General features: G+C 44.6%; 1 protein-coding gene across 2 annotated transcripts in view; it reads left to right on the top strand.

Annotated features, from left to right (window-relative positions):
* The first annotated feature begins 474 nt into the window (after positions 1-474).
* Cfap58 (cilia and flagella associated protein 58) overlaps positions 475-13,130 on the top strand; it is a 94,377-nt gene continuing 81,721 nt past the window's right edge. For both annotated transcript variants that reach the window (XM_021245600.2, XM_021245599.2), the window contains exons 1-6: positions 475-611; positions 3,967-4,248; positions 6,474-6,622; positions 9,313-9,469; positions 10,262-10,456; positions 12,958-13,095. In XM_021245600.2, coding sequence (XP_021101259.1) covers positions 603-611; positions 3,967-4,248; positions 6,474-6,622; positions 9,313-9,469; positions 10,262-10,456; positions 12,958-13,095 — 930 coding nt within the window. In that variant the 5' untranslated portion in view covers positions 475-602. The remainder of the gene's footprint in view (positions 612-3,966; positions 4,249-6,473; positions 6,623-9,312; positions 9,470-10,261; positions 10,457-12,957; positions 13,096-13,130) is intronic.

Raw genomic sequence — 13,130 nt, 5'->3', positions numbered from 1 at the left:
GTGCAGCAATGAAAAACAATGAACTAGGATTACAAAGACAGATCCTTAAAAAGAATGGTTGGTATGAAAAAAGTAGAACATACTACGATCTCTAACGTCAAATACCATTACCTACTTTTGAAATACTCTGATAAACATGCTATGTACATTTTTCAATAATATGTAGCCAAGCACAGTAGCATGAATGAATGAATGTCTATGGGACCGAGGATGAAAGTTGGGAATAGCGATGGATATGAAAAGGAAAAATAAAGCCAGGGAGGGGTCTTACACATTTTATGAAGGAATTTAATTACTTCAACTCTGTCTGAAGTGCAGACAAAGCCCTTCTCTTCCACCTCTCTAACTTCTGCTGACATCTGGGGACCCTCCCAGCCTTTCAGGAGTTCCGCCCCGTTATTTGCATATTTCTCTGAGGACACCAACCAGGGGGTGGCCCCTCCCCTTTCGAACGCGGCCGGTGCCCCAGGGGGCGTGGCCGTTGCCAGGTGACGGGAGGACGCGCTGGGCCCTGAGTTTCTGCACGGCCCCTTCCCCAGACTCTCGCCCAGTTTCTGCGATCTACACAGCAGCCTTTGAGGCCGTCCCCAGGCAGCATCAGGATGGCTGAGGTCAGGAGTCAGCGCCCCCCTGTCGCCTCTTGCCGGACCTCTCCTCCTTGTCCCTCTGGGTTGAGACTCATCCCTGTCACCTCCACCTCGTAGCCTCAGGCCTCTCCCCCCTTGTTGTGGTCCACCCCATCTTTAGCGTCACAGATGGGGGGGGCACTTCTGCAGTATTCCGGTGACCCCTGCCTGCCCGTTAGCCCTCCCATCTCTAACTTCAACAGCCTCGACGCCCTGACTTCCCTTGCCATTTACAGTCCCCATCGACATGGCCCTGCCCAATTCTTCATTACCTCCTCAGAGTCCTCCCTCGCTTCACCCTTACCAGGAGAGATTCCAGCCAGTGTCAGCTACAAGATTTTCCAGGCCCGGTGCAAAATGAAAACACAAAGCTTCTTATTCAGAAATCATTAGGGCTTTGAAGCCGGGACAGCAGTGCATTAATCAGGGCTGGGGCTCCTCTGAGCCTGGAGCCCGGGAGCAGGGTGTAGGCGTCATGCCCCTGAGGCCAGCCCTGGAGCCTGCTTCTCCTAGCACCCTCTTGGCCCACCCACTTTGCTTCCTGGGTCTCCTCTACACCAGCTGCCTCCTCTGGTCATTCCACCTCCTCTGAGTACAGTGTCCCGTTGTAGACCCCACTTCCTGTGGTCCCCGCGCTGCGCTTCCTTATCCTCGGTCCCGCTTCCTCTTCTCTGGCTGGCCACGCTCATCTCCTGACATCTGTGCTGCTGTGACCACACCGCTTGTCCTCATTACCCAGCCTCACCCATCTCTCTCTGCCTCGAATTTCCTCCTCTTGGTGCTTCTAGGTCTCCTTCACATTTTCCATTATTTGCTTTTGAGTGTTTCCTCTTCTTCTCCCTGACCGGTTATCTGGGTTTATTTCATTATTCCTCGTTCTCTATGACTAACCCCCAGATACCAATACTACGAGCTAATTCTTTCTCAGTAGCCTTTCTTTTATTGTCTCCTCTTATTTCTTACTTTCTGTGATTTCTCTTCTCACTTGACTATAACTAACTTTTCTTAGCTTCTGCTCTCACAATTCCTTTATTCCTACTCTGCTTTCAGAGTGTGGCTGTCTTTTCATTTCCCCTTTCCTCCTTTCTGTGAACCTAGAACAGTACCTGGCCCGTTAGCAACAGTCAGGCTAGGAGAAGAATGAAGGGTAGGTAGCTCGCATTGATACTGTGTTTCCGAAATATTTACCATTGTGTACCTAAGACTGTAGATGCCAGCAGCTTTCAGCTGCAACTAAGATATTGTTTTTGCTTTTCTTTTAAGAGTATACTTCTTTGTGTTTGATATCGGGGATAGAACTCGGGTCCTTGCGCTTAGGAGGCAGGCACCGGAACCACTGAGCTAAATCCCCAGCCCAAGAGTATACTTCTTAAAGGACAATATGAGAAAATCTTTTGTTCATAAAAGTTTTCTTTCTCTGATATTTTTCCAACCCTAAGTGCTAGGTGCCAGGTGTGCAGAGAAAACATGGGCTGCAAATAAGTCAGACATTATTGCCATAACTGAGAACATCATTGTGATAAACTTTTGTGTGTGCCCTTGTTTAACATCAACAAGGGGAAGCACGGAGCAGTGGCAACATCATATTTTTTTACTATGATTTTTCCTCCTTTGCACAATTGCTACTGCATTGTACTCTTTGCAATAATCTACTTTATTCGGGGAGGAAATATCTCTTGAGTCTAAAATTAGTGCTAAAGTTGCTATACACAATGTTATAGGTGTGCTTATGATTCTACATCTATTTTAATCGCCAAAGATTACATTTTGCTTACGTGTCATCTTTAGATATTTAGTTAATAGTATAAATGGATTTGAAAACTACAAATACGTAGACTTTATTCATATTGGGCAAAACAGACTTGTGAAAACAGAAGCTAAACTTGGCTACTTACCCGAAATATTTTTTATTTTTTTGGACCAGGGATCAAACTCAGGACCTTGGGCTTGCTAGGCAGGCACAGCGCCACTGAGCTACATCCCTGGCCCACTACTTCTCCAAAATCTTAAGGGTGAATTGGAGTTTTACTCTACTATTGAGACTAGAGATTGTCTCAGTTGGTTTCTTTGATTATCTGTAGAGTGTTAATGCTAAGTCCTTTAGGGTAGAACACCAAAGCATAATGTTGCAAGTGTAAGTAAGGCCTTGTAAACCTTATCAATTCTTTACTCAAAAGTCCTGCTTTGGCTCTCTGTGGCCTTTGTTATAATACAACTCATACTCCTTAGAATGCCATTCGGCGTCTCCAGGCTGGCTCTCATACTCTAATGGTCTTCTCTTTCCTTCTCCTTGTTACCTCTTTCATTTTAGCCAACTTGGATATTGCTTGGCCCTGAGCTATTGCTTAAAATTTGTTATCTGCAAGAAAGCCCTTTCATCTATATCCATGGGTGAAAATTCCTTTCTTCCTTCTAGGCCTGCTCAGATGCCACTTCCTTTATGACATTTGCTTTATTCTTGCCTCTAGGTATAAATCTTTCTTCTACCAGGCTCTTACAGAACTCGGTATCCATTTTATGACAGGGACCCAATTCTGTACTTCCATTATCTGCTTAACATACTCCATCAGCTAGAAAATATAAACTCCTGTGGATGGGTCACTGTTCCTTACCTGGATATCTCCTATAGGCTTCACTGCAGAGCTTAACCTAGTGCAAATGTTCAACAAATATCTGCTAACTGGGACTGGGGATGTAGCTCAGGTAGGGTGCTGGCCCAGCATGTGTGAGGCCTTCATTTCAATCACTGGCATCCATGGGGAAGAGGAGAAATCACTTTGTGGAATGAATGAATAAATACCTTTAAAAATTATTCTGCTTCTTGTGCTATTCCCTATAAGAAGTGGATATATTCATCTGCTAGAGCAGACATAACAAAGTACCAAAAACTGGGTGGCTTAAGATAGCTGGTTATTATTATTTATTATTATTATTATTAGTCTCACAGTTCTAAAGTCTAAATCAAAATGTTGGCTGGGTCGTGCTCCCTTTGAGACCAGAGTAATCCTACCTCGCCTCTTTCTGCTTTCTGCTAGCGGATGACAGATCTTAGCCTTCCTTAGATCACACCTGCATCACTCTACGTCACCTTCGTGGTGTGTGTGTGTGTCTGTTACAACATTAGGTTATTTTAAATTAGAACCCAACTTACTCCAATATGAATATCTGGAAATGAAAATGAAAAAAGAGACTTCCAAACATGCATCTCAATTTTTCTGCTTGCCAGGGGCTTTATTTTGCTTGCATCAAGGTCTTTCATTCAGGGATAATAGCAGTAATTCCTTGGCAATAATGGGGTAACTGTTGGGATGCAGATTCCCATCCCTGCTCTTTTATACAGGAAAAGGTTCAAAAGCTAGTGCTGGAAGAAACTGCATTTGAAGAAATTGAAAAAGATTTTCAAGAGGTTCTCAGTGAACTTTCAGGTGACAAAAGTCTGGAAAGATTTAGAATCGAATATGAGAAGCTTCATGCCATTATGAAAAAGTCTTACGACAATGAAAAGCGTTTGATGGCCAAATGCAGAGAGCTGAATGCGGAGATCGTGGTGAATTCTGTGAAGGTCGCCACTGCCCTGAAGCTGTCTCAGGATGATCAGACCACCATCGCATCCCTGAAGAAGGTCAGTGACCAGCACTGGATGGGCTCATATTTAAAGCATCACTCTTCCCTTCCATTTGCAGCTCTAGGCAGGAAGTAAACTAGTGATTAGGTAAGATTTTACATGATTTATATATTCATTAAGCCCGTGGAATACTATTCATTCTCGAAGAAAATAGTTAGCCTGGGTGAATTTCACCATCCAGAAAATAATAGAGAATCTTACTGGCTTTGTTTCTGGGAAGTAATGGGAGAGCAAGAAGATTTAGTGATAAGTAAATGCAATATGTCGTGTTTGGGGCAAGATGAGCAATTACACATATGAGAGCTTATTAAAAATATTTTTCTATTTCTACTTTTTCTCCTGCTTCAGAAGGTATTACTTGGAGAATTCCCAGAGAGTAATTTTCATTTTCAACCACTCCTGACTGTGTTTCTCCCTTGATCATTTTAATTCCTCAAAACAAAAGAACCAGAGATTCTATCTGGGGAATATTGAGGAAGTATGCATGACTTTATTTCACATTATATTTTTCCTCCTTAAATATGTTGCACATTCCCTGCTGTTCCTAAGGTGATAAAAGTTTGAGATGTTAATTTATAATTAAAACCCTAGTCACGAGAACTAATTTATAAACATTTTAGGTAATTCCCTTAATACCATGTAACTAGATGCTACCCAATTCAAATTAGCTTCAAGATCCATACACAATATAGTTTTATCTGTTTTCTTAGAAACTACTCAGTGCATCAGTGTAATTTTTCTCTATTGTCACTTTTTCTTCTCAATGCTTAAAAACCAATATGAGAAAGCTTAAATTCATTTTATGATGGAAAAAACACTTTCATTTTAAATTTAAAAATGAGAAGTTAGCATTGATTAAAATCTAATTGGTAAAGTTTCTTTGGACCGAACTATCTGATCGTATTTTCATTTAAATATTCTTCTTTTGTTTTACCAATAATAGTACATGTGGTGGCTGCATAAGAACACATCCACTGACATTTTATTTTGAGTCACTAGATTATGGGCTGTGGTTACTCAGCAGTAAGTTCTTTGTCTAATGTAATAGTGAGCATGAATTTATTAAATTAAATGCTCTTGTCAACATTTCTTTCTTATTCCTCACCAACATAAAAGTGGAACATTTCCAACTAAATCTTGCAGGTTCTTATCAGTGTAAAGGATCCACATTCCACTTGACAAAATTTTGCAACACAGTTAACGGCAGGACGACATCAAGGGTGTTACTGACACTCACTTTGCTTCGTTCCTTTACTCAAATGGCTTAGTTTACTTCTAAATATTTATGGGAATAGTCCACATTGCATTTCGTAGCAGTAAGGGCTCCAGCGCTGCATGAGTTGTTGTTTCCATTCCCTGCTGTGGATTTTGTTTTTCCCTGCAATCACTTGATGAGCAGGCGTGGGTTTCGGCTTCTGAAAATGGGAACTGCCAAGGTTGCTGTGCACAGTTTCAAACCAACAAAGAGCAGCCTCGCTATGTTGTGTCCGGAAGCTTACTCACCAGCCAGGGCTCACTTGGGATCTGAGGACAAAGTACATTTTTATTTGCAAATGTATCAAGAGACTCTATTCAATCTGTCAGTTTAGGGCTTGGATCTATGATCACTCCTTATGTGATAAAGCCTTTTTTTGGAAAACATAAGCTTTCTTTCCTTCTCTTTTTCTCTTTCCTTCTCTCTCTTTCTTTATCTCTCTTTCTTTTCTTTCTTTCTTTCTTTCTTTCTTTCTTTCTTTCTTTCTTTCTTTCTTTCTTTCTTTCTTTCTTTTACAGGGTCTCACTATGTAGTTCAGGCTGACCTCAAACTTATAATCCTCCTCCTGCCTCATTCTTCCAGTTGCTGAGATTGCAGGCATGTGCTGCTATATCCTGCTAAGCTTTCATTTATAATTTTGCAAATTTATCAACTTCTTTGTAAGAAATAACCCCCCCTAGGTAGAGTAGCCCTTGTAGGACCTTGTAGCCACATTTACCTATGGAAGGAAAAATACTCCTTGCCAAAAGTTCCCTTCCTTTAACTGGGCTATTCACTGTTGGCTGGCTCATGTTGAACAATTCAAAAAGTCAGTACAGACTCATGCATAGTGTATGATGTATAATATGGAATATTTTTCTGCATACATGACCGCTGCACGGTCACCATGGTCTTCTTCTGTTTGCTGTTTATCTTGCACCTGAAACCCAGCTTGGCTTTTCTCACTGGTGTCCTGTGGCCCATTTAGGAAATTGAAAAGGCCTGGAAGATGGTGGACTCGGCCTATGATAAGGAGCAGAAGGCCAAGGAGACGATTCTTGCCCTGAAAGAGGAAATAGTAAACTTGACCAAACTAGTGGAGCAAGGGTCTGGACTGTCACTGAACCAGGACAGCAAGTAGGTCGAAGTCTTCGTGGTGTTTCTGAGCCTCCCCCAGGGAAGGTTGGAGCGGCAGCCCCGGGGCTGGCACGCGTCTCCTCCAACAGCTCTCTGAAGTGCAAACCTCTCCATTCCCAGACATTATTTTCTGCTGTGACTTTTCTTTCTAATACTCACTTTCTCCACACCAAAGAGCTTCCAATTTGTGCTTACTTTAAACTTCTGGTTCTTTAAGAATCAGCACTCCAGTTACCAAGACAGTAAAGACGTAGGTTTATTTCCTGCAGACCTGAGGAGAACGGGTCCGGCTGCCTCTGTTCCTCCTCCTCCTCCTCCTCCCCAGCATGATTAACCTCTTAGGGCTCCTTCTCACTTGCTCAGGTTCCAGGCCAGAGGTCAGGGTTGTTCTTCCCCTGCCGCTCCTTCGTCCCCGAAAGCCTTGCCTCGTCCATGCTGATTCTGACCTTTCCTCTCTCTCTCCTGGGGCTGGAGCTACTGCCGAGCCACGCTGGGGTGGGCAGAACCCTTCCAACTGGTCGTCCCTGCAGGAAGACATCTCCCTCTTTATCGCTTTGAGACCCGTGCTTCTGAAGCACCACGCAACCTGTCCACAGCGGAAACACTCCCTGTAGCTGCCTATCCCCAAAGGAGAAAGCCGGGAATCTCGAGCACACCGTTTTAAGTCTGTCATAAGTCTGCCTTGGTAGCTTCTCTAGCCTTCTGTCCAGCCACACCATATTGCTCCTGCCCTCATGCCTTCCCACACACTACGTTCTATGCTCAGAATACCTTTCTTCCCTTCTCCCTGTCAAAAACTCCTATTCATCCCTTAAGATCCATGTCAGATGCTGTCTTCACTTTGTGTCCATCAGCCGTCTCTGTTCTAGCCTCCTCTCTGCCTTCAGACCCCAACAAAGAGGTAGAGTGAGTCACAGCATTCTCCGTTTCCGTAGGACCCAGCATCTACCTCCAGTATGGCGTAGACTACATTGCATTGGAATTATCTGTTACTGAGCTTCTCTACCCATTAGGCTGTGCACTTCTGGGCAGAAGATTCGTTTATATCCCTGTAAGAGTCTGGCACCACACTGGTCATGCAAAGCATAACATTAAGCAGTGAATCGGGAATGGGCATACACCTCCCCAGGCATCCATAACCAAATCTAATGTTGCTCTCTTGGTTTCTTTTCTTTTGGTACCGGGGCCCGAACTCGGGACCTTGAGCTTGCAAAGCAGGTGGCGGAACCACTGAGCTAAATCCCCCGCCTGACTCTTGGTTGCTTAATCCATTGGCCCAAGTTTGGTAGATAGTCCAGGTGTAGGTGGAGGGGGAAGGAATAAGAAAACCAACCCGAAGATGTGAGTCCTGCAGTTACGGGCACCGTCCTGCTCTAGCACGTTCAGAGCACTTATGGGAGAGAAAAGCATGGGAACTGGCTCCCATGGGGGAGTTTTAGTGAGAATCAGAAGAGAGCGGGGAGGAGAACTGAACACACTGTCCAGCTCAGAGTTTTATCATAAACAATGTGCTCAGGTGTCTCGACTCATAGTAACTTGGTATAGAGGCTGTTTTTCCAGAGAAGAAGCGCTGGGTATGGATTGGAAGGCTCCTTATTAAACATTTGTGCTGTGTTCCAGATGTTGGTAAATAAGCACTGCTACACTGCAGTGTTGCGAGCAGGTGTTCGATGGCTGTCAGCTGCAAGGGTCTCTGCAGGGCAGGTTTCCCTCTGCTCAGAGCTGCCTGGCTCCAGATCCGCCCTGCTGCAGAGGTTGTAGCAGACACAGCTGCCACTCACAAAGCGCTAAGTCTGCAGAAAGTCGTGCCAGATCAGAGGGGATGGTTTTTGAAATGGGGAGGTGACTGGTTTCCTGTTCAAATCAATAAATGTAATCACAGGCTCTGCAAAATCCAGCATCATGAGTGGTCTTCTAAGTTTTGTTCTAGGGAACATTTTGTCTAGTCCGCATCCTTTTGGGAAAAACAAATCTCTTCGAGTGAATGGAAAGAAAATTGGCAATGCATATTATTTGCTTATGTTTACATTTTATTTTAGACTTTATAGCTGTAATCATAGCCTCCAGTGGATATATTAAATGAATAATTTCCTAAATTGACATCTCTTTAGGGTTAATTACAAGACTTGACAACAGCAATATAGTATTATTGTAACAGTTCCAAATAATACAGAGGTGTGGGAAGTATCATTTCTCCCAGGTTTTCCAGTCTAAATTCCTCAGAAATAATCTGTTTCCTGATTTTCTGGGTTTCCATAAAAATGCCTTTAGAATCCACAACATAAAGCCAGGCATGGTGGTACATGGCTATAATCCCAGCACTCGGGAGGCTAAGGCAAGAGGACTGCAAGTTCAAGACCAGTCTGGGCAATTTAGCAACTTCATGAGAACATGTCCGGAAAAACAGAAAAGGCTGGAGATGTAGCTCAGTGCCAGGGCCCTGGCTTTCCATGAATAGATGCTGTGTTTTCTTAAAGATTAAAAAGGGGTCAATTGCACTGTAGTTACTATTCTTGGCGCTCGGGATCAGTGAATGTCTCCCAGCAGCTCCCCATGCTCCCCACAGGGCTGGAGAGTCCAGTCCCACCGCGGCCTGTAGACTTTCCTGGGAGGACCGTCCAGGGGACGAGAGAGAAGGGGCCCCTGAGCAGATGACTATTTAGCCTGACTCCCGAATTCTTGCTTTTTAGCATCCGAGATTTACTGAAGTTCAAAGAAGAAGTGACTAAGGAGCGAGATCAGCTCCTGTCGGAGGTGGTGAAATTACGGGAGTCCTTAGCTCAGACCACCGAGCAGCAGCAGGGGACGGAGCGCGCCAAGGAGGAGGCAGAGCAGGCCATCAGTCAGGTGGGCTCTGAGGGCAGCCTCGGGGAGGAAGCTGCCTCGCAGGACGTCCTGTCCTCCTGTCCCCTTCCCACTGGCTCCGCTCCTCTCTCGTGCCAAACCAAGCATCCTCTGCTTGCTTCCCGGGTGTGCTCTCCCAGAAGCAGTTTTTCCTGAGCTGTCCTTTCTCTGGGCTCTGAGGGGCACTGAGGTGAGGACTTGCTGCTCACAGTCCGGCCCTAAGCTGGTGTCCCGGTGAAGGCCGAGGGTCCTGCGTTGGGCGTGGTGGAAGGGGTGCCCTTGGCCTTCTCCTCTGTAGGAAGCCATTCAGCTGAGTCCTCTGGAGCATGAAGCCAGAGTCTAATGGGAAAACGTGTGTGCAGTCTAGGAGAAAAAGGTGGGAGACTTGAGCATAAGCAGAAAGAAGGCTTTTCAGCGGAAACCAGGAAACCGCAGTGTTGTTTAGCGTCCGTGGGAGTGTGTCGAACACCACTGAGGTTTAGGGCAGCTGGCTACATTTTGTTTAGTCCATGTCCATGCAGGAACGGATGGATTCTTTCTGTGTTCAACCCCAGAACTCTGTGGTTGACTTGATACCATCCTCTGCTCATCTGTTGCTGGCCATCAGGGGTGACATCGGGGAACAAGGTCCTGAAAAACAATATGGAAAATTCCCGAAAGGCTTGGGCTCAGGATGACTGTCCCACGGCAAATGCCACAGTGACTGCCTGGCAGTGACAGGCCTGAGAGAGGGTGGGACCACCCAGGTGACAGCCATCTCTCTCCTTCCTGTCCCATGTGCGCCCTGCCCCAAAGTTCCAACAGGAAATCCAGCATCACCAGAATGAGGCTTCCAGGGAGTCTCGGAAGAAGGAGAAACTGGAGAAGGAGCTCAAGCAAATCCAGATGGACATGGACACGAGGCAGACAGAGATCAAGGCTCTGCAGCAGAATGTGCAGAAGAGCAAGGAGGAGCTGCAGCAGCTGGAGCAGCAGCTCAAGGAGCAGAAGGTGATTTGGGCGCACCTGGCTGTGGGGAGGCTGAGGACAGTGCCTGGCTTCACTCCTGTTCGGGGCTTTTGAGAAAGCAGCGAGGGCCTCCACTGCGGATGACGGGCAAGGCCGAGCAAGCAGCTGGGTCTCTGAATGGTTCTTCTGAGGTAGTTATGCATCCTCCCCTCCACTCCCGGTGACTCTCATAGGGTTATCACCATCATTGTTATTACAATAGTTTCGTGCTGGGAATTAGAGCAAAGACCTTCACACTGAACTACATCCCCAGCCCCTTTTTATTTTTTATTTTGAGTCTTGCTCAATTACCAAGGCTGGACTTGAACTAATGTTTCTGCTGCTGCAGGCTCCCAAGTCACTAGAATTACAGTCTTGAGTGGCCATGCCCAGCAGTGAATTTCTTTTTGGCATATAATACAACACTCAAAAGTGTGCGTGTCACGGCATGCAGCATGATGAACGTCACCCCTCAAGCACATCTTGGTCACCTGTACCCAGCCCAAGAAACAGAGCATTGCCAGCATCCCAGAAGCCCCATGGTGTCCCCTTGCCATTCCTTTGTTTCCGAAAGGCCCTCTATGTTCCCCACCGTAAGCAGACATTAGTTTTGCACAGAAATGAAACATGCAGTAGATATGTTGCTTTGTGTCTAACTTCTGTTGCATTCGGTTGATGACACAGCATGCAGTCATAGAACTGCAGTAGCTTGTGTGGCAGCCACAGAGCCTCGTGTGTGGCTATTTACAGCTATTAAAAGTGAGTGAAATTAGAGTTCACTTTGATGCCCTCAGGTGCCCTAGTGTCCTTTCCAGTGTCCAGCAGCTCCGTGTGGATAACAGTTATTGTGGTGATGCAGATAGGGAACACTTACAACACTGAACGTTCTGTGGAGCACGGTTCAGCATAGTATTGCACTGCGTGAGAATGACATGATTTACTCCTCACAGGTTATTCTTTAGTTTCAAGTTTAGAAAGCCATAGTCAATGTTTATGCATTTTTGATATGATGTTTTTAACTTCCCCCTCATATAGTTGCTTAACACAAATTTTAGTAATTCTTGTCTGTCTCTTCTTCTCTTTCTTTCTTTCTCTTTCTTTCTTCTTTCTCTCTCTTCTTTCTCCTTTCTTTCTCTTTCTTTCTTTCTTTCTTTCTTTCTTTCTTTCTTTCTTTCTTTCTTTCTTTCTTTCTTTCTTTCTTTCTCTTCCCCTTTCCCTTTCCCTTTCCCTTTCCTTTCTTTCATCCCATGTCCCCCCCTTCTCTCTTTGTTTCTTTCTCTCAAGGCACTGGGGACCCAACCCAGGCCCTCGCACCTGCAAGGCAAATGCCTTACCCCTGAGCTACATCTGGGCCCTGATTTCTCATTTCTTAAGGAAGCAATTAATATGATTGAATTTTTTTTCTGGAAAGTATTTTCTCTCAGGAAGTCCTTTGTAAAAAATTGTCAAGATGTACAGCACTTTTCTACATAAAAAAAATAGGTATTAGAATACAATTCTTTGTCAATTGCTTTATTAATTTTATATAAACCCAGAATTCAAATAGATAATGCACAATATGCTGTCTCCAGGAGAAAAACCCCAGGCTTCTTTGAACATGAAATTTAAAAGAAAGGCTTTTGAACCTCAGGATAAAACCACAGTGCTTTGTATAGCAGCATCCAGAACCCATGTAAAACAAAATTTCATCTTTAGCAAGCCAGTTACATATTGTTTAGTCCCTATTATTTGGGAATTGGGTGTATTTTTTCCATGTCTAGTTTTCTTTTGCATGCATGGGAATTACATTTTGGAGAAAGTGCCTGTTCTTTAGGAACCAATTTCTTTAGCTCATTTGCTATCTCTCCACTTCCCCCAAAGAAACTATCTCCTAAGATATTAGATATAATCCACAGTTTTTATAACACTGTGTCTGCTCAGAATAGTCATGCTAGGAGGGGGGAAAATCCTGCTGACACTGAAGCCAGACAGATATAAATCACACCACCCTCATCCCACAGTTCTGACTAAAGTTGGACTAGGAGAATTGTCACCATGCTGGTGTGTTGAGCAGTTCTGTTTACAAAAGTGTGGTAGGCATATTAATGCTGGATTTACTTCTGAAGATGCAGCTTCAAACCCCAGTGCTGAGAAAACCATTTGAATCTCCAGCTCATTTGCAATGATTATAGCAATTGTTGCGTATGTAAAGCCTGCCAAATGGCAAACAGGCATTAAAATATTTATCCACCACCTGTGAACAAGACTTCCCAAGGCTTTCAGAAAAAAAAATTATGCTCACTGTGTTATTCATCAGGAGGCGTCATTTTCCCCAGCCATTTAACATTCATCATATTTGAGTGTGTGAGAGCTTTCACTGGGGATAAAGAACAATTTCTACAAAGACAAAAAAGTGTGGTTGCTGCTACCTCCCCAGGAGGCTCCTTGAGCCTCCTGCATGTGCATACAGACACTGTAATCAGATTAAAAAGTGTTAACCGGTTCCTTCGTTCCATGCCTTCCAGATACTGAATGAGAGAGCTGCCAAGGAACTCGAGCAGTTCCAGATGAGAAATTCTAAACTTCAGCAAGAGAACGAACAGCACAGTTTGGTTTGTGAGCAGCTGTCCCAGGAAAATCAGCAGAAGGCGCTGGAGCTCAAAGTAAACACCAAGTGACCTGTCTGTCCCTCACTCTC

Source organism: Heterocephalus glaber, unplaced genomic scaffold, assembly GCF_053883595.1.
Source record: "Heterocephalus glaber isolate CG9 unplaced genomic scaffold, H.glaber_assembly_v1.0 deba00001498, whole genome shotgun sequence".
Lineage (NCBI taxonomy): Eukaryota > Metazoa > Chordata > Mammalia > Rodentia > Bathyergidae > Heterocephalus > Heterocephalus glaber.
The sequence above is the reverse complement of the archived record's forward strand: the minus strand, read 5'-3'. Positions and strand labels throughout refer to the sequence as shown.